General features: G+C 31.8%; 1 protein-coding gene across 2 annotated transcripts in view; it reads left to right on the top strand.

The window, feature by feature from the left end:
* LOC139091747 (uncharacterized) overlaps positions 1 to 26,553 on the top strand; it is a 43,325-nt gene that overhangs the window by 6,251 nt on the left and 10,521 nt on the right. For both annotated transcript variants that reach the window (XM_070641916.1, XM_070641915.1), the window contains exons 2-5: positions 12,817 to 13,967; positions 20,458 to 20,635; positions 25,608 to 25,685; positions 26,261 to 26,409. In XM_070641916.1, the coding sequence (XP_070498017.1) occupies positions 13,615 to 13,967; positions 20,458 to 20,635; positions 25,608 to 25,685; positions 26,261 to 26,409 (758 nt within the window). In that variant the 5' untranslated portion in view covers positions 12,817 to 13,614. The remainder of the gene's footprint in view (positions 1 to 12,816; positions 13,968 to 20,457; positions 20,636 to 25,607; positions 25,686 to 26,260; positions 26,410 to 26,553) is intronic.

Genomic DNA, 26,553 nt, shown 5'->3' with positions numbered 1-26,553 from the left:
CAAACATTGTAAAAACTCAAAAGCCAGTCGTAAAAATGCAAAAACTTAGAAATTGTTTGACCTCATTTTAAACGGCATATATTCATATGTGATGTAAGATTCCAGAATTTACAAGATATCATGTATATGTTTAAAGCATATAAGCATGAACGGATGCGCTAACATCACATATATTTTCAATCTACTTTTACAGTTTTATTGCCTCATCAATATTGTTTTCCATCCGTTATAGGATTTCATTTTTTGTCTACGTAGAATGTTTTTTAGTTCAAGGCTAGACAGCAAAATGATATTAGAAAAGATTAAATAAAACCCATAAGATAAGGAAAGCTTTATTTATTTTTTTTTTTTTGGTTCCCAGCAGTCATCGAAATAAAATAAATGGTTAATGAGTGGCTGTTATGGGAAGATTTTTCAAGACGAAATAAAAAGGAAGAAAATACAATAAAAATAGAAATCATGATTTGGGGCTTTTAGAAGATTATGTTACATCCCTTTTCAAGTAGGGCTATATATCTTTCTCTTTTACTTTGTCTTCCGAAAAAAGTACTTTATTCATTTTCTCATTTATGTGAAATAGCATGAAAATCCAAAAAAGAAAATGTAAGGAAGAAGGAAAATTTATCTTCTATAGAAGCTTACACTTTCTCTTGGGTGTAAACTGTTTTTCATATTATTAATGTGCTTATTATTTACACGTTTAATGTTATTTATATCAGTTATTTTAAAGTTTGTTGAGGAAAATATTGAGATTAATTTAGAAAATCAGGAAGAATTGAATTAAGCTGTTTGTGCACTGTCATGCCAGTATGCCGTCCATATGTATGCCAAACGTAGGCGGCTTCCATTTGGTATTAATAAAAGAGTTTAAAGTCTCTGTCACTCGGGTACATTAGATCACTGATGAGTAACCTGTGAGCTGTGATACATCATTGTGCTTTACTTGTCTAGCAAAATTATCCAAAAATGCTAGAAAAAGTTTGAGACAGAACTTAAAGTCGATTTTGTATTAAAAAATCGACTTGAATCGACTTGACTTCAAATTAAAATCTAGTCGACTTTGAGCTCTGGTTTGAGATGTGTCGTTACACAAAATGTTGCCCATCACTGCATTTGACTTAAATCGATTAGAAGATAATAGGCTATTAGACCTGGAATTTAAATTTTCGTAAATTACGAGGCTCAAATCTGAAGTTGTTCATTTGACCCCGAACAGCACATCGTGTTCGTTAGGACATAGCTACGTCGATGTATTAATGGTCAACTGTGTTCGCTAGGGCATCGCTATTTCCATTTTGATGTTAAAAAACTCAGCTTGCCGTATTATGCCGCCCAAACATCATTGAATGCAAATGGAAACCAAAGCCTTTACTAAGATTTTAATCTCTACATCCTATTAAACTCAAATAGTAATTAACTCAGACATCCTCTAAATCAAGTGATTTTCTTCCAATTAAAGTTATTTAACTTGCAAAAATTAATTTCCATAATTTTTACATAAACATCATTTGTTTGTGTAATTTAATGCCCATTACGGCCCACACTCGCTCATTATATTATAACATTTAAGGCAATAATAATAATTAGAAGGAAGTTTTGATGGCATAGCAAGAATCAAAAATGGCGCCATTTAATTATTATGTAAACTGATACTTTGAAAGCTTTTTATCTTCTTTTTCACACACATTAATGACCTTCCGGTGATTTTTCCACATTTAGGGCTTGTAATTTTATTTTATGTGAATACAAAACAGCAGAATTGAATTTAAAAATGAAGAAAATAGGATGTTCGTAGGATGAAAAATAAATTAAAGAAGAACGACATGCTTAATCACAATTTAATTTCATTCAATGACAGCAAAAGCTCTTACTGTAAAAAGAATCAAGTGCGCATTATTGCTTTAGTTACTTACAAAAAAAGAAAAGAAAAAGTTGCGAATGAAATGAAGAATCATTTTCGGATATGAAGCGGAAGGAATTGACTTTTAAAGAGAAAAGTTTCGCTTTTTATTCTCATTTCTTTGGAACACACTGAGATTAAAGCTTTTTGTAGCTAATGATGGCATAAAGGAACAATAAGCTTACATTTTGTTAGAAATTCAATGGATTTTTTTTATTGTGCCTAAATGCGTATTTTTCTTGAGCTTCACATGAAATGGATTCAAAATAATGCTTTATATTATAGTATGACATTAGTATGATTCAAACCAGATAGATAGTTCTGTTTTAATATTCATAGTTATCAACACCATTACTCAATAAACAGATCAATTTTTCAATAGAATATCCTCAAAACTGACCGTAAAATCATTCGTTCAATTTATTTTCTCATTTAAATTAATGAATTTTCTTTCAATCTGTTTTCCTTTTAATCATTTTGAGGCTATCCCAAAGAAATATTTGAGGCATAAACACCAATTTATTTGACTAGATGAATGAAGAGTTAGAATAATAAATCTGAGATAAATAGAAGAAAAGTGAAAACTTTACTGATTCACAGAGAACTTTGAATGGCAGATTTAAAGAGTTTTCTTAGACGCTAAGTGGGAGGAATTAGCAGCGAGAATATAACAATTTCTATTGTATTTTAAGGTTTCTTCTTGTTAATTGAGCAAAAAGTTTACTGATAGGAAAGTTAGAAACGGAACAGATTATTTTTCATGAAATGAATCATTTTAAAACCTCAAGACTAGGCATGTTGAGACTAAAGTTAACTTACTTACTTCGTTGGTTGTACCCCGAAGTGGGTAAAACACGTAAAACTAGTTGATGACAGGTTAATGTCCAGTTAAGTTTTGTCGCTCTGTCGCTGGCTACTACTAGCCCATTCTCGATTCCAAATGAGTTTACTCATTAAAGTTTTCCTGAACATTCTTCAGTCAAACTTAAAGCTGTAATATGTAAAATAATCAGAACTTCAAAGTTTGAAGAACAATACTCACTTTTAATGGTAGTAAAATGACATTGCATTTTCATCAAATTTTCATTTTAAGTGAGGTATAAGTGTCGTAAATGATGTCAAGAACTGTAAACAGGAAAACATTATTCAAAGTTATTTCTAGACCAGAGAAAATCATGACTTGAATTCTTGATTTTTGAACGTTTGGAAATTCCGTAACGCTAAAAAAGCAATTTTAGATGCCACTCCTCCTTCCTCATCGTAAAGGATTGTAACATAATCATGAATTCTAATTGCAAGCTTATCTCCCTTTCTAAGTGCTACGTAATTTCCAAATGCTCATTTGGTAAGGAAGGAAACATTCATCATCATTGTTCATCATCCAATTTGTGAATAGCCTTTGATTTAATATGGAGTTACTTTCTCATTGCATAAACTTTCATAATTGAATTTTTTGCATCAATCGAGATTATCATTCAAAAAATGGAAGCTTTGATCCTTCTGTCAAAAATTTAAATGCAAATAATTTTGGGAAGGATTGCCAGACATTTCAATCAACTCAATTGACATATGGAATCAACCAATGATTGATATCTATGTAAAACTTAAATACATATGAATTGCTGGTATATAGAATCAAATCCATCCATAAAACAGAATGACATATTACATAACCATTTTAGTTCAAAATCCTGTAATCAATTTCCAACTTAAAAGTTCTGGAAAATAGAAAATAGTTGAGCATTTTCTCGTAAGTAGTAGGTAACATTCAGAAAGTGATGAATTAAATGGGAAATGGAATGGATTTGAATGGATGAAATACCTTTAAAACTAAAAGAAAAGGTTCCCATTTCTTCTATCAATCTTCGTTTGGTTGCATTCAATTTAGACGAAAAAAGGTAGTAAAATTGTTTTATTGCTGACATTTTTCTGTTCCTTTTATGGATTGACATTTGAAGTCTTTCCAAAAGTTCATTGCTTTATTCATATTTATAAATGTAAAGCAATTTAAAATTGACTTGTTAAATTAACGTCAATAAAAAGTTGAAACCCGTATCAAAAACTTCAGGCAGTTGCATTCCCAAAAGCAAGCCAGCAACTTTAATCAATCTTCTCGTAATTAAATCTCCTTCAAAGAATTGGTATGCTTCAATTAACAGGATTGAAAAGGGTTTCTTCAAGGCCATAAAAAAGTTTTTGAATCTTTTATGTCTTTTTAATTATTTATGTAGGAAAACAAGAATCATTTTAAAGAAGTTGTTAACTTTTTACAAGGACTTAAGATTGAATATTTGAAAGTTTAAGATTCAATTGAGTAAAGGGAGTTGCGGAGAGAGTTCTTGGGATATGATTAAAAAGGGCTTTATTGGTATATTCTCTAGTGACACAAAATGGGGGAATGCCTTGTCATAGTTCTTCTATCTAGACGAAATGGAAGCTGCTTCTTTTTGACAGTCCATGTGGTTGTTACACGACATTAGTCAGTAATCATTGAGTAATCCAATCCTTAGTAACAAAAACATTAGTTTTTGTCTGTTTAATATAAACAGAAATCGCATATAGGCGGAAATAATCGGATAAAGCTTGTCGAATCATGGCTTCCACTTCCGCAGGTTGACACCTTCCGATGGCCCGTTCCGGGAACCATCAGCAGGAACCTACAACATGTCGAAGCGGCCATCGGTGGAAGGTGGTAACCTGTAGAAGAGCCCTTTCGCAGGTTTCAGGTTTTCGGAGATTACTGCCGGAAAGGGCCATCAGTGGAAGGTTGCAATCTGTGAAAGATAGACTGATAGACAGCAATACCCGACTTTTGAAAACACCTAATATAAATCATCAGCGTAAACAAAATAAGTAAAAGCTTATTTTACAGAATCAGTCAAAACATCCAAGACGCCATCAGCATAAAAATTCTTAGAAATCTATTTAAAAATGAGCACATTATGCTATTTACTGTCAAACAAAAACTTTCTTTTTAAAGTTTCATTTTTCTGTATTTTCTTGTGGATTATTTTGTCAATAATATAGTATTGGCCTCCTTCCTGTCGCCTGCAAGCTGTTTTATTTTCGAACTTTGGATATACAAAGAAAAACTTTCCGACATCGTGCTGTGTATTTTCAGCATAAATTTATCGCAATTGTCCTAATACGAAAATTAATATCCAGAATTGTGTTTCTATTTTACTGATGGAAATAAATTGATATTAAAGATAATAAATTGATAATTAATAAATTGTCATGTGGCAGGTCATGTGGTTTACTTACTGTAGATTGTTTGCTTTAGTTTGGCACAATGAAATTGTTAAATAAATTTAGGGATTAGTGAAAATATATTTTGGTAATAAACATTCATTGTGCAAATAATATTAAAATGTTTGAGGATTTTAAGGTAGTCTTGTTTACTCTAGAGCTAGAAGTTTATCGATTTTCTATGTCCTGTGATGAATATTTGCTTAGAGAGAAATAAGACAGTATCTTAAGGTCATACAACATCAAACTTTGTATCATAATTTTCCGAATGATTAAGAAAGGAATATCCTGAATATTAATTTTGTAGGAAGGAGAATGGTTGTCAATTTTGTTAGGAAGTACAAGTCTTGGTTCAAAATTTTGATTACAAACCTTTTGAATAGGGGGAGATGGATCTGAAAATCATAGCTCGATGTCGACTGAATTTAAGTCGACTTGAATCAACTTAAATTGAGTCATCTTGATTCTTTTAAAGATGGCGGCTTTCCAAACAGGTCGGCTCAAGTCGACTTCACTCTTCTTCGAGCTCTTAACGTTCTCTTGCCTAACTACACCCCTGCTTGTTATTATTATAAACATTTTCAATGAATTATTAAAGGCTTTTGCTTTCTAACATTTCTTTCTTCATGTTCAATGCTAAATAATACTTGAATAGGAAGAAATATTTTCCAGTTGATTAAATTTTCAAGTAAGTAAGACATCAATGATTTTTCATGTCTATTGATCGCTTCAAAAACTCACTCAAATAGAAAATAAGTATAAAAATTCATTCCAATCAATCGATATGTATTAGTTATTAAAGAATTGTAGTAGGATGGAGTACTGATTTGACCGTTACGTGAGAGGAAATCTTTATCGACAGGTCATTTATAATGGTGTCATTTCCTGTATTTTTAAAGAGACACTGCTATCTCTGCTTTTTCTCGATCTGTTGTATCTCTGGAAATCTTAAAAAATTTTCGAATCTTTGAGAATATTTTGACAATCAACTCAAGCATCCACACCATTTCAAGTCAAAAAAAGAAACAGGAAATCCAATTAATAAATAGCTATATCACCGAATTTCGAGCAATTATCAATCATAGATCTGTTTGGACCAGGCTTCTCAAATTGTCAAATTGAATATACATTCCTTTTCTTTCGTAAAACTCATTCATCTTGACCTAAATGTGCTACTCTTGATATTCCTTTTATAACAAAAGAAAATGGAACAGAGGAGACAGGAAGACATTGCCAATCAGATTGTCGCCTTTTCTGAATAGCATAGCATCCAATATCATTCCACTGTTTACGTTGGCAAAAGCAATTACGTAAATTTTGTGTAATTTTATTTTTCCATTTGAAAGAATAAGAAAGAATTGGGAAAGAATGAAATAAGGAAATAAAATAAAATGATAACCTTTTTTTTCCCCAGAAGTAGAAAAAAGGATTAAATTATCATTCACCAAAGAGGTCGCTATTGGGTATAGTTTACAAATGATGTCTAGCCAACGAAATTATGGCAATTTATGAAGAATAAGTCATTGTAGTTTCATGCAATTCCATTTCAAAATTATACACCAAATGGGTCGAAAGTTTCATATCTTATAGACGTCACATTAAGACTATCCCTTATGTACACATTTGAAAAAGAGAAAGTTTAGTAAATATTCACAGTCCCGTCTAGAAAAAAAAGTTTAAAACAATCAAAGGTATAGGGCAAGAAGGGGTAAATGAGATTGTACTTCTTGTCAGAAATGAATTTTTTACTAATCTCATATTATAACCCTCATCTATATACAGCAAACTTTGCTGAATCCAATAAATACAACATTCATCAAAATGTCACACGGAGGATAATTTTTATGCTTTTTGGACTCAATCGGTCGACTTGTTCTTGTATGTAAATAATATTGAAAAAAAAGGGATACAGTAAGATAGGAAAAAATCAATAAAGGAACAAAAGGAAAAGCTCTATTATTAACTTCATTTGAAGATGTGCTGTCATCATTATAAATGAAACTTAAGGCTACATCTGTCATTTAGGAAATTTTGTGATAAATTGCTCGGCATTGTGATGAATTGTGAGGTTCTCTGGAATAATGAAATTTATGCCTTTTGGTTCCTTTCAGATTTAAGTGTTGAATTAATTACTAGAGATAAATGCAAGGTATCACCTTAGTTAAGACATTAATGTTAAAAAGAGGACAATAATCTTAACCAATTGCCATTTACTACCGCACAGTATTGTGAACAAGTCATTAAACTTTATGCTTATTAGCTTCACATGCAGATAATAAAAAATAATGAACAATGATACCGAAATCCTTTACGATCAAGAAGTTCTTAAAGCTACCGATTCAACTGACGTAAAGCTCAATATCCATCTTATTCTTTCAAACGTGCATACGCAATAAAAAATTTCCAATAAGTTTGTTTCCTTTTTATACGCAAGACTTACTTGATATTTTGTTCATTACCCCAGCCAACCCTTTTCATAACCTGAAACATTTGGCGTACAACATCAGGAACTGATATCTAACAAACCAAAAAAAGGTACAGCATTCTTACTCTCCATGGGATCAGCTTTCTTTCCATTTATTTTTAAATTTTTTATTATTTTCGCCAATCTGTTAAGAAATGGAGTAAAGTATTGATTTTATTAGATTTTTAAAGTCTGTGTTTCGATGGCAATTTTAGTGCTTTAAAATTTTGTTACACCTGTAAGCTTAAAAATTCTCTCTTATATGAGACATTCCTGAAAGAATTCACAAGAACCACATACATATATAATTTAAGTTGTCCCCAAACTGCCAATCAAATTCATTTCAGCTTAATGTAATCCCTCTGCTCATCCCAAATAATCTTTGAAAAATAATGATAACTTGGAATGTTGTGTACCTTTTCTGTTAAATAAGAAGTAAACTGTTCAGCGGAAGCAAATTTTATTTCGTATAAAATTGTTTGCTGATTTTTATGATTTCCCCCATTCCCATTGAAAATAATCTCAGAACATGACAGCTACGACAAATATGAATATAATTTTGAAAATGTACCAAATGAGAAATCACCTCCACGCTGCTAACATTTGGCCATTGAGCTTTTAACGGAGTTTTCAAAGCTCCACAATGAAGCATTCTTTAATTGTGTCGCTCGGGATAATATTGAGAAAGGCGGCAAAATGTATGCTGTGGTATAAGAAATCTTCTTAGAATCAAAAAAATCTTGTTTCCTACTGTAGATAATTTATGAAATTCGAAGGCAAATCAGCTAATGTAATCAAAAATATTTACATTATTATAATAACATAATATAACAGTTTCCATTATGTATCTAGAATGATGTTGAAAAATTGCTAACCCGAATAGTACAAGTCGGTTAAGCGTGACTCTGGTGTGGTGGCATATAGTGCTTAAATTGAACTGAATTGGGCGCCAAGTCAGTGTCAAGCTACCCTGTTGTCGGATTTAATGATCGATTCATTGAATATGTTGCCTTCTTGAAGACGATGGTTTTTGTCGTGATGACGGTTGTGTCCCATGGACGTTTTGCTTTTCTTAACTCTGCACTCTGCATGACAGAGAATATATTAATGCAGCATACCTAGCCACAATTTATTCAACCAATCACACAAAAAAAGTTGAAGTAACATCAAAAAAGCACTCGAATTCAGCCAGACTTTCCATGAGATTGAATCCGGAACCTTTGAGTCGACTGCGTGACTTTCTAATGAAACAGGCCAGAATTAGATTGTGCTGTGTATTTCAAAAATATTCGTGCATTGATCTAAAGCAGCTAAACCTTTAAAATTTATATAAAATTTAGAAAAAGAAGACTTGTGTAACTTGAAAAGTTTTCCACGAGGAATTAAATTGTAGCAAAACAATTTTCTACTTCACCAATATGGCACGTTAACAAACATTCAGTTACAAAAACATGCCAGAAGAGACGAAAAACCGAATATATTATGAAAATATGATTATGCCATGAGCATACACATAAATAAATCATTTAACGTTAAGCAACTGAAAAAAAATAACAAAACAATTTTCGAAAAAAGGATGAGACAGGCAAAGTTGAAAAGCTTTTGAAATTTAAGTATAATGGCATTTGAGTGAGACATGAAGTTTATATGTGAATAAAGGATTTATTTTTGTTTAATATGACATTTAAATTTGATTCTGAATAAATGAGAAGAAAGTTATGTGAGATTCGACTTTTGAATAATACATATGTGACATACTGTCGAGATGATTTAAACAAAATTGATGGCTTTAAAAAGAAAGAGATTTTTCTAAATCGGAAAATTGAGGCAATTTTAAATTTAACCCGTTAATTACGGAGTTTTTTAGGACTTTGGAGTGTATTTAATTGATAAATTATAGTTAATAAATAAGGTTTACGAAGAAATTGGAGCGATTAAGTGTACCAATTTCGTATAATTAACAAAAATTTAGTGTAACATATATGTTACGCTAGTATTTGACCGACACTTTTTTTTCCTCCATAGAAAATTTTAATTCACCAATTTTGTCCTTTCCCTAGCATTTAAAGTCAAAAATGCATATATACTGTTATCTTTATGTCATTTACTGCTGTATTAGTTAAACTTTAATGTTTCATTACGCATAGAAATATAAAATCCTGAAAAAAATTCACTGTCACATTGCACGTCATATTTCTTGAACTATGCATTGACGTGCTTTCAAACTTTAATTAATAAGTGTTTTTTACTTTAGTTCATCACATGAAACATTATGAGAAGTCAACAATTATTTTAAAATAGCTTAAATCAACTTCCAAATTTTCTCCTCATATTTTTACACCAAAAATTTTCATTTATTAAAAATTCCACAAAAAACTGATAATACACTGTGATTATATTTTTAAAACTTCTATTTCATAATAGTTAGCTATCCACAAAAAAACTACAGCTCAAATCATAGCTGAATCGCTTTAAATTATTAATTAAATATTTTCAAAATTTTTCACTCAAGAGTCTTCAAAATACTAGCGTAACATATATGTAACAGGCAAATTGTCGTCAAAATCCTGGCGTAACATTTATGTTACATTTTTTATCAGACAAAAATTAATGTATTTAATTAAAGTTTCTATATGTTAATTTGTTAAATTTGATAACATTTAATGATGAACTTTATATATCTTTCGGTTTCATGTTTAAAATATGACTTGAAACCCAAAAATTTTGAGTTTAAAAATCACTCATTTTACGACTCAAAACTAAAATTTAATTAACTTCACTAATTTACATAATTGCAAATTGTAAGTTAGTAAATAAGCAAGTTTAGTCATTAATGGATGATAACATTTGATAAAATAGCCAATTAAATTGATATTTAAAGAGAATTCAGAGAAAATATTAGCGTTACATATAAGTTACGCTAGTAAAGAACGGGTTAATGATCCGATTCTGATTTTAATTCAATATAGATACTTAAACTGCGTAAGGCAAACTGTATTTACACAGTTTTGTAATTTGAAATTTTATGAAGCATTCATGTGAAATTGTTGACTGATAAAAAACACGGATTCTGGCCTCGTAATTATGTACATCTGGCCTGAATACTAACTCGTTGATATACGGTTTCATTCCGGCTTCCTGAACATACAAGAAGCATGCTCATGATCATGGTCACAAAATTGAGCATGTTTGATTATATTGCTTATTTTCTGTTATGGTTTGAGGCTGGATTCATTGATGTGCCTTCCGAATTAGCTGACAGTCAAAAATTACATGGATAATTTGTGTGCAATTAGAATTGTTTTCGTAATTATTGAATTTTGATAGTCAAACAGAATTAATGGATGTTTGTTTATTTTAACAATCCATCAATGCTATGTAATGACATTTGTATGAATATTTAATTAAAATCTGATTTAATTATTGGATGCCAATATCAAACAAAATAATTTATAGGCATTACAAATGAAATATGATACTACATATTTCATGCTTAATAACTAAGAACACAGCAACATCAGCATGAAAACCAAAACCAGACCTTGACTTTTAATTAAATTTTTTTCAAAGCCAATTATTGTCGCAATCATAAAGCTTATGAATGTAAAGTTCAGGTTATGGAAGAAAAATTCGCAACATTTCCACACTATTAATTTCCATCATGAATTACTGCAGAGAAATGTATGTTGTCTGCTAATAAAATATTAATAATACTGTCATAAAATTATCAAATATTTTGGTATAGTATAAATGAGGAAGTATTATAAATATGAAGAAGCAACGCATTTGTATGAAGAATTTAATCAAGAATATAGCGCAGATGTTAAAACTTGTAAATTGGTATGAATTTAAATACAACAATTAAATCCTCGGAATACCTTAAGAACTTCGATATGAATATGTATATGCCCGAGCGACACAAATGAAGAAGGCTTCGTACCAGAGTTTTCAAGGCTCCACTGAAGCTTTTTTATTAACTTAATAGAAATAGCCTCTTTGTGACAGTCAAATGAGATCGGCTTCCATTTAGTGTTAATGTTTAAGTTTGAAAGAGTATGAAACAGCTTTGGCAGAGCCATCAAGAGCCCCAAGACTAAGCTTTCTTCACATGTGTCGCACGGGATATAATACATAACAAATTAAATCTTTTTTATAATCCTTAAGCCTCTTAAGACAAATTGCGTACATTCAATTTTGAAGAAAATGCTCAAATCTTCATAGCGAAAAAATCTGCGATTATCGTCGACACAATTTCCGTTTATAGAATGACTTTCTGCTTTAGTATATGTGTGCAACGATAAAATTGTACAAATTTATGAGCTATGAGGAATTGCGAGAGTGAAATTGTTGTAAGGCAATGTATTAAAGCTATCGGCTTATATATTTTGACAGGGTTGATTTTATAGCCAATTTATTAGTATATTCAATGTTAGCTTGTCCTTAACAGGCAAAAAGCATGCTTACAAAAGCTTCATCTACTTGATACTAGTTCATTCTTGAATGCTCACGAGCGTTCACGAGCATGCTTTTGCTTGCTTGAAGGTATTTTTAATTTAATTCAAACATAATCTCATGCCCGAGAAGCACATCATATTCACTAGGGAACTCGGAAGTTGTCATGTTAACGGAAACACAAAATGTGCTTTTTTGAATGATTAATAATCCTAGTTAAGTAGGATACATATAGTCTGGATAAAACTCCAAACTACATCCCGTTCCACAGTTAAGTTTAATACAATCGGCGCCAAAAAAATCATCGCTGATTTATACAGGAAACCTTTTCATGACCCAAAAAAAAATAAATTCCTATTTATATCCAACATCAGAATACTATTGTATATACCATAGAAATTTTCCACAAAATAAACACTTTTCCAAACAGTAATCAGACATAATCCATGATGTCAACAGAAAGCCAAGAAATCAAATTCCGTAACTCACCAACTCTGTAATCTAGTATGTCGAAAAGTATTATAGGCAATAACACATTTTCACATACTCATAAAAAAAATATTCTCTTCTTTTTGTTCAGTCGTATTTCTCGTTCGTTTCATTAATTCTCAGCGCACAATCGACACAAAGCAATCGACAAATGGAAAAGAATGTGATTCTTTTATATTATTCTGTCAGATTTTTTTTTTATTCCTTTCTCTTTTCAAGTGAATGAAAATAATTTTTTTTTCTCTTCTTCTTTTCATTTTAGTCAATAATTTTGGACGTGATCATCAAATGGGAATCATATTCAATTTGAATGTATATGGGAAGATTGAAAACGAGCGAAAGAAGGAGAAAGAAAAATAATCCTTTTTATGATTGTAAATGAAATACGAGAATCTTGTTATGCTTTATTTTTCTTCTTCCTCTTTTGTCATCATTAAAAATTAATTTCCATCTGTAATCAATATTGAAAGCACGGCATTAAGGGATTCACAGAAACAAATTAAATTGATATAAATTAAATCGTATTCAGCCGTTACGTCCATTAATGTGCAACATAATACAATCGTTGATTCATTGTTAATGAAGGATCATCCACAAATATTCATGAGGGAAAGCTTTCTTCTTTTATCACTCAAAAAAGCATTTTTATTCACATTTATGGAACAATGATTTTATATAAATTGAATCATTACGGCAACAAATGAATCTGTGCTAACAACAAGAGCGCATCAATCTGAGGACGATAATGTTGAATGTAGAATGAGGCACGGCATAGACAGTGGTTACGGTAATGAGTCATTGTCGGCATAATTGTTGGAATAATTGTAAATTGATATAGCCCAGAAAAAAAAGCATAAATTCATTAATTAAATCAACATCCATTAACAGTCATTTAGCGCATTTCCAAAAATATATTTGGTGTATATAAATATAAATTTAAAAAAACGATGGATATCGATTGACTGTAAATAGACAGGAAGTGGAAGAAAATATTGAAAATTAATATTTTATGTCACTTCTTTACGACATTCAGCGTCAGTAGGAAGTCATAGACGATAAAATGACTCAAAATAATCCGTTGTTGCCGTTCCTACTAATCTCTTTAATATCAACATCATCAATAATCTATGCCAATGGAGAATCAAAGAATAATAATAATGAGCCAAAAATTGAAGCCCTGACACATGCTAAAATTCCAATTACATCATCCTCATCATCCTCATTGACAAATGATAACTATCCAATATTTCCCGAACGCACAGATGCTGTCTATTTTGTTGTAGCTGTAAGTGGTGGCATTAAAAATTGGGGACGTGTCCTTGCCAGAACACTTTTGGATATGGGAGATGTTTTTAGCAGTCCAACAGGACCTCCACTAAGACCAATTTATGTTGATCTCCCGGCAAATGGAAGGTAAGTTCATGATTTTGGATTTTATAGTGCGATATAAATCAGCACAGATCGATAAAAATTTAAATTACTTTCCAAACTTCAGGCACAAAATGATGTATCCAAAATATACATAACATTGAGCTTTAGGGATGAATTTAAAGCTATATACATCCCAAACGTTACCTTTACTTTACATATAAAATGACTTAATATAGAAATAGCCACGCCCTTACCCCATGATTTAGGAATACAAAAGAACCTTGAAAACTTAAAACGTCTGCTGTATTTCAATTCCTTTTTCCTATATCAACATTTGGTGTTAAAGTAAATATTTACGTCCATAAATTTTCCATCCCTTTTTTATTTTTGCCATACATGTTACAATATACTTTGAGTATCCTTGGGAGGATTTTGTTAGATTTCTGTTACATCCCGAGTATACATAGGTAGTTGATGTATTGTATTAGGCATTATATAATTAGCCATTTAACATGTCAATGGAACTTGAGGTTACCTACTTATTACTTATACTTCCAATGGAACTGGGGCGCACGAGGGCCCAATGCCTGTTCGGAATATTAAGGACTCTAGCGTCCTTTTCAACACATCCAATCCAGAAGTTCTTTGGTCTTCCTCGCTCTTTAGTTACCTTAAGGACCTGAGAAAAAGTTAATTAGACTTTAACTAGTTATATGGAATGTTCCAAGAATGTCATTAGGTTAAGTTTCAAAAGCTAGTTCATTGGCATGGTAATTAGTAACTATCGGACAAGTAAATAGCTAGTCTTTAATTAGTTACATGTCCTCTCGGGTACAATGGAATTAGATAGAAAGATAAACAAATTATTTAACAAATTCTTATCTACTTATAAATCTAACATTGTACGATGCTGCACGACTTCCTTATATTCTTAATGGAAGTAATTTCTTTTTTATGGAAGTAAGATAGATGCTCCCTTTGGCTTAATGTCATGACTCATAACCTAACTTTCATCAATTCAATATGATCTTCTGAGAAGCTTCTAAATGAATCATTCTAAGGACATTTCTATTTACAATAAAAATATCAAGTAGAAAAAATTCGAAGAATGAAGCCTTAACAGAAATAAAAAGAAATTCTATAAGAATTGTTTTTTGGATGAAAAGTAACTTCCCAAAGTCATCCACTCAGTGATTTATGAATTAATTCTCATAAATAATTCAGTAGCCTAGAACAGCATTCATTTATTGTTCTACGACTAGAAACATATAAGAACTTTTTCTCATATATATGTAGATGTATGATACAAAAAAAAAATTATTATTGAGTTTCTGGATATGTATCCTTACTCTCATGAGTTGAGAAAGAAAATGGGTGGGGAATCGAAATGAGAAATTAAATTGTGAAATATTAGAAAAGTTGGATGAGTTGAGGCTGCTTGCTGAGAGGGAGGACCTCACATATAATGAGAAAAGGAAGAAAAAAATTAGATAAAAAATGGAAATGTTAAGGCATAGGAAGTGAAAGTGATAAATGACTAGTGGCTTGTGTCTGAAATTAAATTGTTTTTGTCCGACTTTAATCGAATTTAATTTAATTTGAATGTTGCATGTCCGACTTTAATGTTTTCATCTATTCATTTAATTGGATTCCAACATACTGAAACCTAAATTAACAAATCACTTCGCTCCCAATTGACTAGGGGTGTCACGAATTTAATTTGAAAACTCAAATTGGACCCAAGTACTTGTACAAATCTTTATTCAATAGCATTTCTCCTTATTATTATATTTTTTCATATTATTATTTTTTAGTTCTTCCTCGTACTCATCATTTTTTGCCGGCCCGTAAATGTTTTTCATTATATCTATTCAAATTTTATTTTTCCAATTTACTTAACATCTATGCTTGCTGACTTCCAACAATTACTGAAACCTAAATAAACAAGATTTGCAATAGAGCAGTACATGTATTGGCCTATACGCCTATTTACATTGTAACAAAATCACTTCGCTCCCAATTGACACAGATTGGTAAGCTAACAACATTAAAGTTATACAGAAAATAATAAGAAGGCGACAATGGTTGTGGAGAGGAAATTTAGTTACAACAATGTACTTTAATTCAGCTTTCTCCTACTTCTATCAATTTCGTGCATGTACTGAATTTACATTTACCACAGGGGATCAAAAGAAGTAGAAGAAGTAAAAATGAAAATAAAGCAGATGAGGAGTAGATTGTTTGCTTATGTGGAATAAAAGGCAAATATGAAAACCTTCTTTGTTGTGGTTGGAGTTTTTGACTAATACTTTTTTATTTAGGATAGGGACAGACTGACCAAAAGTTTTGTTTGAATTTTATACAATGGAGTCATTGGTAAACTCACTCTAAATTCATTTGTTATAATTTGTTTCGACTTCATCCTTTCCAAAGCACTTCTGATGTTATCAAAAAAGCTCCCTGGAGCATTCTGATCTTACACAATGGGAAGGATGAAAAGTTTATTCTCAATAGATTTGAAATCGAAATAGAGTAGAAAATTGAGTAAAAAAGGGATGATATTGGCACTTATACAATCAGCGATGAGAACAGTTTGAAAGTCCAAGCAGATGCTCGTGAACTGGTGTGATTATCAATTCTCACCCAACACTTAACGGGTATCTATTAATCTGGAATAGTTAAATAACATTGTTTTGTCCTTAAGAGAAATTCGTTTGATAGCAAATTGGTTTCGGACTTTAATGCATAAAGTACATTTACTGATTGAACAGCTCCTCTTATTTTTCTATTTGAAAGCTTTTGAACAATTCCAATAAAGGAGAAATAAGTTTTAAAATTTTTGTGGAGCAAAGCTCAGCTTGAACATTAAAGTACCCTAAAGTACAAATAAGATTATGAACAAACTATGAATTTCATTTAATTTCCCATGACATTCAAGCATATCCCGAAATCTTAAAATTCAATCAGAATGTTCAACTTGTTTTTGCTTTCCCGAGCGACACAAATGAAAAAGACTTCGCCTTGAAGTTTAAAAGGTTTTGTTAAAGCTCTTTTAATAATATCAAGCAACTTCCATGCAGCATCTGTATGAATGCCTACAAATTTTAGGCAATTTCATACTTAGTTACTTACTCCCTTGGCTGGGACGTTTATTCACCTATTGCCTTGTTCTATCTTTAGAGAACGTCTGAAACCGGAATTACTATACTTACTTCCTTGGAGAACTTCTGCCGCATTTAGTTCGGAATGTTCGGAATGATAGGCAACTTCTATTTGCTGTTAATAACCGAAACAAACGAAGCCGTCTTCATTTGTGTCCTATGAAATGGGGAAGTCAATTGACCTGACGGCTTCAATTTGGTGTCAATAAATATATCCATGCTCTTGGAGACCTTTCTTTTTTTGTTCCTCCGTGTATCTTATGTAAACTCATCTATTGACATTATTATATTCTCATCATCAAATCAGCAATCCTTAGATAATTAGGATATAAAATCGGTCAGTTTATTTCGAACTTTTAATCCCAAAACGAATGATATTCATTACACGATCCAAGGTAAAATGACAGAGTTAATGATGCCATTAAAATAGAAGAGGTTAATTATTCTGTAGTCTTATAAGTAAAGTTTCCACTCAGAAAAAAAAATAAGGTTTCATATTAATTTTCATTAGAAAAGGTGTGCATACAAAAGTTAAGAGCAAATAAATTTGTTCTATCTTAACATAATCTCTAGAGAAACTTTGAAATTAAGTTTTATTTTACTAGGATTAATTACTGAAATAATGCATAATTTAAATCTCAACAAGGAAGATTCATTTAATTCAAGCATCCGAAGATGGAATCTGTTTTAGCATTGAAAGTTTATAAGGATTATTATCTATTAATGATGTCCAATATTGTATTGCACTTAGAATAGCTTTCACGAGCGGCAATAATGTAGAAGGCTTGACCCAGAGGCTTTATAGGCTCCGCTAAAGCTCCTTATCAACACTAATGAAGCCTGCTTTAAGTCCAAATGAGTCCTTTGTGATGAAATCCGGTTCCAAGACGACGTGACTAAGGCATGGTTCAGAATTTCAATCAAATCTGGCATCAAGTCAGAGTCACGCCGCCGTTGGACCGGATTTTTCAACGGTCAACCGATTTGTGCTACTCGAGTAAGTCTAACTTAGACATCATTTATGAACAATCCCATAAAGAATTTGCGAACAAAACGAGAAGTTCATGGAAAATACTCAATTTCATTCTTGAATTGTTTTTAAAAAATCTACAGCATAAGCTGTTCCTGATTCCATTCTTATCCTCTCCCTCGATTTCGAAATTTTCATTCAAACCCCAATACAAAATCCTTAAGACTGAAATTTATGATTAATAAAAGTTTTGTAAGTTTGAAACGATCGTGTAGCTGAAAATGACTCAAACAAAAAAAAAAACTTATTTCCGTAAACCGCAATTTCCTTCCATAAAATATTCAACATTATCACGTCAATAGTTGAAAATCTTGTAAAATGGAATCGTTATCGTTACTGTATAATCCCTTGTAATGTTTGTTGGATATGTCTTCTGTTTTCAATGGAAATAGTGGTGTTGGTTTTATGGAAACTTTTGTGGCTTTTAAAAAAGAACATCCAAAAGGTTTTGAAGGTTGAATACAGTTTCACATTTATTATTAAATGGATCTAATCCCGAGTCACACAAATGTAATTAACACCAAATAGAAGCCGCATAAATTTGGCAGCCTAATGGATGCCAAATGGATAAAATAATTTCAAAGCCAATTATAGGCTCAGTTAGAGTCTTAAAAGCTCCATGGAGGAGCCTTCCTCATTTATGGCACTCGGGAATGATTACTATTCCACGTGCAATGTTTCCATAACAATCCTATAATTATAAATTAATCTCATTTTGAAACTTTATCCATAAAATTCATAAAACCACTCAAAATTTTCCACAAGGATAATCCTCTTATCTTTCATATAACTTCCGCTTTTGCTTTAACCGCTCAAAACTTTTTTTCTCTCCCTTTTGTACATCAAGGATTCTCTGGGATACTCAAACAAAAATTTATTTCAAACACTTTAAAAATAGGTGCAAAAGCTTCAATTTACATACTTTTTTTTTCCTCACTCGACCTTGGTCTTATAGCATCGATGTAATAATTTTTATTGCCATTTCACATGTTTTAGTGTTTGTCGTATTCATCAGATGTGAATAAAAAAGGTTTTATCTCTCTTCTCCCTTTTAATAGCTCTATTTTGTGTAAAATTCATTCCCCTTTTCATTTTACGATAGAGGAAAAAAAAAAAGCTTTAGGAACTCAAAATGTCGTTATTTGCAGAGGGATTTTGTTCAAAGCTCTTTTCAATCGCATGAAAAGAAGAAAATTTCTTTGAAGGGAGATGATGATGGCGATAATGATGATGAAGAGGAAGAAAAACTGCTGTATTATGAAACAAAAGGATTTGTTTGACATTAAATGCATTTTAGGTATTTAAATCAGCTGCCATTAATTTTATTAAAGTCATATTTTGCAAAGTTAATGCTTGATGTCAGTCGAAGTGGCCTGGTGGCCTGATGGTTTCGTAATTCGGTACCTAATTAATGTGTTATCGACCAATCGACCTGTCTTTTTTTTCGAATCATATGCAGGGGAAACACGACTCACTGCATCATCTAGTCTCGCGCAGCTTCACTAGTTAAACAATCATCAGCCTCGAAACGCATTAGCGCAGCTCTCGATCTCAATGATCTGAATAACTAAAGGTTTCATTTAATGCTCAATTACCCCAAGATATCCTTAACAGGGAATAGTCACTTACTTACTTACTTCGCTGGTCGTACAAATCAGTTGTGATCCTTGACCTCCTACCAAAATCCACCACGAATAGTCACACTCACCAAAAATGAGCGTGCTCATGAGTATTCTAAATCAGCATAACTAAGAATGCTCAATTTTGTAAGAATACTCATGAGCATGCTCCTTGTCTGTTCGGGTAAAGTGTGGATATCTAAGAAGCTTTTGGCAATTTTTTTGTAAATGCTACAATAATGCCGATTTGATAGAGCGATGTTAACAAGGTGGACTGTAAGGCCAAATGACATTGACCATTAGAAAATGTAAACATAGTTAACCTTGTTAACAGCACTGCTCGAACAAATCTGACTCGCTTCGAACTGTCGAACTGAGACTAATTGGACAAACTTGTAAATTCCCAAAAATGCTCTCTGCATCGATAAGAATACAATTCTGTTTATGTCTGTCTAATGAGTCAAAAAGTTTTAGTCAATTTTTGATGTAAGAAATAATTATTTCCACAAGCATAGACATAATGGCATACTGCACTTCATTATAGCCTCAAATAAGAAGTTTGATTAAATTAGCACACAAAGTTGCAAATGGAAAAGGGAAATAAATTTAATTAGTCTAATGCTTCGTGCTTTGCTATATCGCACTATATTAACCCATATTAGTCTTAAAATAAAAATAGATATTACCTAAAATATGCATATCCTTTCCTTTTTTCAATTTAGATTCTCTGCAAAAGTCCTAACAGCATTATGTGATCAAATAGATGGAATACCAATCAGTGGAATTGTTGTTGTTGGTGATGGACAGGCGGCGAGGTCAATTGCATTGTCTGGAAATGCTATGAAAGTGCCTGTATTATGGGCAAAAGGAGGAACAGCACAGTTGCAGGAAAACAGTGAGGTAAATTTTGATAATTTCTTGTCAATCATAATCATGTCATGTATGGATTGTGAATTTTGATTGAGAGACATATGTAGGAAATTGATTTGCTGTATAGGATGACAAATGACTTTTTATGAGGTTATGTAGTTGGCATTCGAATGCTGTGTACGAAGTATGAATCTTTATTAGTCAATTCAGTGATTCAAGCAACTTTAAGTGTTATGAAACAGCCACAGAAGGAAATTTTCCACATTCAATAAGCTTCTTAAAGCACGAAAACAAGAAGAATATTTTCTCGCATTTTCTTATTCCTACTCGTCTTAAGGTTATCCACAACTTGATCTATATTGAAAATTGCGTAGAATGAGGTGGAATTTGATGAATGTTTAAAGACGATGGGATGGATTAAGTTCTATACTAGTGTTGCACAACCTTTATTCTTCGCAAAACCATAAACTGCATACGGTTTAGAGCATTTACAAGAATTTTTGGCGACACATTAGTGTTGCGGCACACAGGTTGCCCACCACTGTTCCAAACAATGTTGTGTGGAACAACAAATATTCTCGTGCAACTACATCACCCAATAAGAGCTAAGACCTTATATAAAGCATTTTTCATGTACATTACATATAATTTCTTGTATAATCGTGCTTCTTGATGCCTTACGACATCTAACATTTATCATCCTACCTACAAAGAGGAAATAAGCAAAAGAGAGAAATGAGAAAAAAAGGAATGATGAAGGTTGCAAAATGAAATTTATTCCACTTGAAAGTGATTATGAAATGTTCAACATGACAATGTACAAATTTTAATTCTTTTTTGAGTGCCATCTCTTTTGGAAAATTACTTATTATGCTATATGCTTACCTTTAAACTATATAAGAAATTATAATGGTGAAATTGCTTGTATTTTATATAAAAGCTTATTAAAGCTACAGGTATATACTTTGGTTTGTTAAGGGAATCACTTAGTTCTGTTTTGAATTCAGGTTGTGTGCTTTGTGGTTTCAATGCTTCGTATTTAATTAAAGTTGTCAGTTGAAATTCAAAATTGTCTAACTCCTTCTGTGACTGAAAAATCTCGGTAAACCAAGATATTATTTTAATCTAAGAAAGATATGAGAAGTTAACGACTCAAATCTGTTTAACATCTATAAACTTTGACTGTATGACAAATCCGACCATCGCATTCATATCGAAATGTTACAATCATGGCGATGAGAAGAGCCAACTGTCAGTCACTTGGCGTAATCTTGAGCTCAAAATCGACATGAATTTTACTAAAGTCGACTTTTTCATATAAAACCTGAGTCAACTTCGAACTCTGCTTTATTCAAAATTGACATAATACTGAATTTAAGTAAATAAAGTTTCCAAATTGTTAACATAACTGAGCAATGAATAAGATGACCTTAAATGTTGACCTCAGCTTAAATTACTGATAGTAGAATTCGTCATTAGTCATAAAATTCTAAATACTTTATAATACTTTACTTCTGACGAAATCATACACAAGAAAATTTTAAATAATTCGAATCTGCTGACTTAATGAATTTTGATTTTGATTGAATTCTAAACATAGCATTTCTATATTACTTTTAAGTTCACATGAGACATAAATCAAATTGATTTACATAATCGATCGAAGAAAATATGTACAAAAATGGCAACAACATCAAATGTATCAAATATTGTTTGTCATTTGCTTTCATTGTTTGTTGGTTTTACTTTTGAATTTTCAGCATTTTTCAAACCCCAAGAAGATTTACTTTTGGTGAATCAATGAACCCGACTTGAAAAAATGAATTTTTTAGTTACTGGTGTTGAAAAAATTTCTTTTTTTCGATACCACTGCGTAGAAAAAAATACCACTTAAAGTGAAAAATTATGTCGATTTCGATACCACTGCGTAACCCGACTTAGGTAATTTGAACTCTTAAAGCTATAGTTGATTAGTTGATATTAAAGAGGCACAACAAATTGATACGACTTTGAAGGTAGCATAGATATCCAAGATATAGATAAGCCGTCAATGCCAGTAGCTAATTTAGTTGCGGCTTTAGTCACTTAAAGCCATCTTTAGTCGACTTAAAGCCATCTTCAATCGACTAATGTCGGCTTCCACCTCTGCCCTCCTCTGTTCCAAAGTTTAACCAGTTTTCCAAATAACTGACATTTCAGCATTCATTTCCTGATAAAATGTCACAATAAATGGTTTGCTTTCCTTCTTTGTTCATCTATGAATCTTTCCAAATGACATGATTTTCTTAGCTTCTTTGTACATCCTCATTCTGCTATAAAATGAATGTGTTTTTCAAGGAAGTCCCATGAGCTTAAAAAGGTTACTAAAATAAACTTGACAACGTTCATAAGAAAATGAAAAAGGCTGAATACAAGATGCAAATGTATTTCTTTGGAATTTTTGAAAGGATTTTAAATTACAGCAAAAGATTTGATCCCGTGCGACACAAATGACGATTACTCTGCCATGGAGCTTAAAAAGCTTCGCTAAAGTTCTTTTGATGAACACCCAATTAAAAGCTTCGCTAAGTCGTACTCGTGTGGCATCCACATGACTGCCACATTCAGGTGGTTGTCATTTAGTGTAAAGTAAAAGAGCTTTGTCGGAATCATAAAAAGCTCAGTTGAGGAGCTTTCATCGCTCGGGGATATACAATTTAGTATCATTTATATCTTGAAGCTTACATTCATTAACTTCAGTCTATCTTATTCAACATAGTCTACAATGAGCGTCAAGCTAGAAAAACATTTAGAACTTTATAGTCTGTTCCAATCATTTCCTTTAATGACATCCTTTTTCCATTCATTTATTTCTTGTTTCATTTCTCAATGAAATCTTTCAGTGACTGTTTGTATGTATGTTGTGCTTGCTTTCATTTACTGAATCTACTCAATAGCTTAATGCATCATTCATTTCCTTCATTCGTTTTCATTCTCAAGTCTATGTTATCTTTTCTCTGTATGGCATATGATGCGACATTAAGTTGTTTAATCTCATTGAAAAGACAGCAAAAATCGATAAAAAGTAAATTAATCATGATGGCCATTTTTGGAGGGCAAATGACTTTGCTTTTATTGCTTCACATTTAGGATCAATCTTTTTTGCTTGATTCTTTTATGTTCGTTCATAGCAATGAATAGAGTCGTAAGAAAATAGAAGAAAAGTAATGAAAATATTTTGTATTTTGAAGGTCAGTTGCTAAGGACAGGAAGTTGAGCATCTGAGCTTTTAGAAAATGGTTGAATATTCAGTAGTCAAGCTCAAGTTTGTTTTGATATCAATCGTTATTCCTTCTCTTGACTTTTTGCATTTGAATCTATTTTCAATTGAGTATTGCTTTAATATCCTGAGCAGCACAATCCGGCGAACGGTAACCTGAGTGTGAAATAGGTTAAAATCAGCTATTAAGGGAGTTTCACATCTTACTGTTTGTAATGTGACGTAACGGTACTTTAGTGAATGCATTGTGCAGTCAATATATCTTCAAAATTAAGTCACATAAATCCAATCAACCCTTTGTCAACCTTACTACACCTATTATGTTCAATCATCAGTTATTTTGAATGAATTCTTTGATTTTTAATTTACTTAAAAATATTCCATCAAGTGAATATTGAGACTGATTGAAGCAAAGGCATAGTATTCCCTATCTCCTGTCAGCAGTGCTCATAATAATGATTAAAAATTCTTGCAAAAATAACTCATTTATTTTCGTCATATACGGCATGAATCAAGTGCACGTAAAATTATATTATTCATCACAATATGAGAAGAAAATATTGATTGAATGAGATTGAATTTCCAATATGCATTGAACAGTCAATGGCATAATGTATGTCAGCACATTCATAATACATAATTCAGGAACTTGATGATTATAAAAAAGTTTAAGCATTGAAAAATTGGAGCAATTTGTTTTCTTTCCTCGGGGTTGAGTTTTTTATTTCTTTACAGTTAAGTTGTGTTACAAATAAACCACTTCAAGGACTCCACCTACATACAAGAAAGCATGAATGCTTATAATAAGCTCCTTTTTATCATTCTCGTAAACAGGAATATAATTTTTCTACCACAAAAAAACTTTAGTCATTCATTCACTTGAATATTTGTTCTCTGTGTACATGAATGTGAGAAGTGATTCAGTGTATGTACTTCCTTTAAAATTCACAGTGAATAGCTTATTTTTGATGTATAGCCAACGTCATGGCACACACGTGTGTGTTGTATTTTCATAATTTGAAGTTATGCAACGAATGCTTTTTCCAAGCTTTTTCCTCTTTGCATCACTTGAAATTTTTAATTTAAAGAACATATTTTAGTTCTAGTTTCGGTGCCTCATATTTAGTTCATAATCACGCTGTATAGTTTTTGAAAATACGGCATTGAAATGGCATGTACTTGTTGGTTGACGAAAAATGTATGATCGCAGAACGTTTGAAATCTACGCAACGATAAGGTCAGTAGGAGGCAACCATTTGGTTTTCATGGCACACCTCGGTGGTAAGCCTCGAACGGAACAGCACATGATACCACACAGGTTGCCCACTTATGGCTTAAATGCAAGGGATTTGCAATTTAATACAGATTTCAAATTTTGATTCATTTGGTTTTGTTACCTAACATTACAATAAGAGGAAAGGGTCTTAAACATCTATTTTTAGCGTTACGTAACTTCCAAACAATCCCTAACATGAACATATCCAAACCAGGTCAAAATTATTCTAACCTACATTTTCAGTTGAATAAATTTTCAACTAAAAAATTAAAATCTTTTCATGACTTTTTATCAAGTTCAAAGTCACGTCTTTGCCGTGAGCAGAACAAATAAGTTTTTCTTTTTTGTGTGGATGCAAAGCCAACTTTTTTGTACACATCTTTTTTTTATATAAATTATTCATAACTAAAAGCTTTTCATTCATCTCCTTCTCTCCCTTTCTGTTTGAATATTTTAACATAAAATAGACACAAAATTACCTACAAGCGACTTTACAGCCATCAGCAAAGGAAATTTTGGAAGCAATTAGAGCGATTTTTCTACAGGTATGTATTTCATTTGTGATAACATCTGTAATGATAATGAGGATGTGTTGCTCATGTTTTACGAACGATTTTACTTTCTTTTAATTGCCTTTATTATCATCCTTAGAAGTTAAGGTTTAAATGAAATTATAATGAGTGGTTGGAAATGCAAAATTAAATCCACGAGATGTAAGACTCATTTTAAATGTTTGCGGATAATTTTAATTTGGTTTAAGTGGGAACAGCTATTTGATTACTATGAAGTCAACTGCGATGAATATTAATAAGTTTTCTATTTATATGGGGTTTACTGGTCGACAAGTCAGCAACATCGAGTAGCACAAATTGGTTAATCGATCAGAAATTCGGAACCAGGCCGGATCATCTCTGACTTGGTGTCGGGTTCGGTTTAATTTCCATACGAAATCAAGTCTTGGCATTAACTTGGCATCAAGTCTTGCCACTTATACTTCGTCATAGTCACCCCGATATGGTAAGGATTTCGGACTGATTAACCAACCTGTGCTATTCGCAAACATGTTCAGAAAAATCAATCTCATTTGATGCCTTTTAATTTGTATTATTTCCCATTCCAGACACATTGGCACTCGTTTTTCGTGTTATCAGATATTGGATCAACAATGGTGCTAGGCGGTAATCTGGGACAAATTTTAAAAAAATCACCCTTAGCTCCAACAATCCTACCATTATCTAACAACAAGGATAATAAAGATGAAGTTTTTAGGTCAGTATAATTATAATAATGAGTTTCCTCAGATGTTGTTAATCCTTCAGAGGATCAAAAAGTTTTATCAAGGATATCAAAAAAGTTAATCCCAAACCGTCAATGTACTGTAATTATCATTAGGTATTTTTATAATTTCATCCA

This window comes from Chironomus tepperi, unplaced genomic scaffold (genome assembly GCF_022539635.2).
Source record: "Chironomus tepperi strain 1889 unplaced genomic scaffold, CSIRO-AGI_Ctep_v1 contig_260, whole genome shotgun sequence".
In the NCBI taxonomy this organism is placed as follows: Eukaryota; Metazoa; Arthropoda; class Insecta; order Diptera; family Chironomidae; genus Chironomus; species Chironomus tepperi.
Note: the sequence above shows the minus strand (reverse complement) of the source record. Positions and strands in the feature narration are given on the sequence as shown.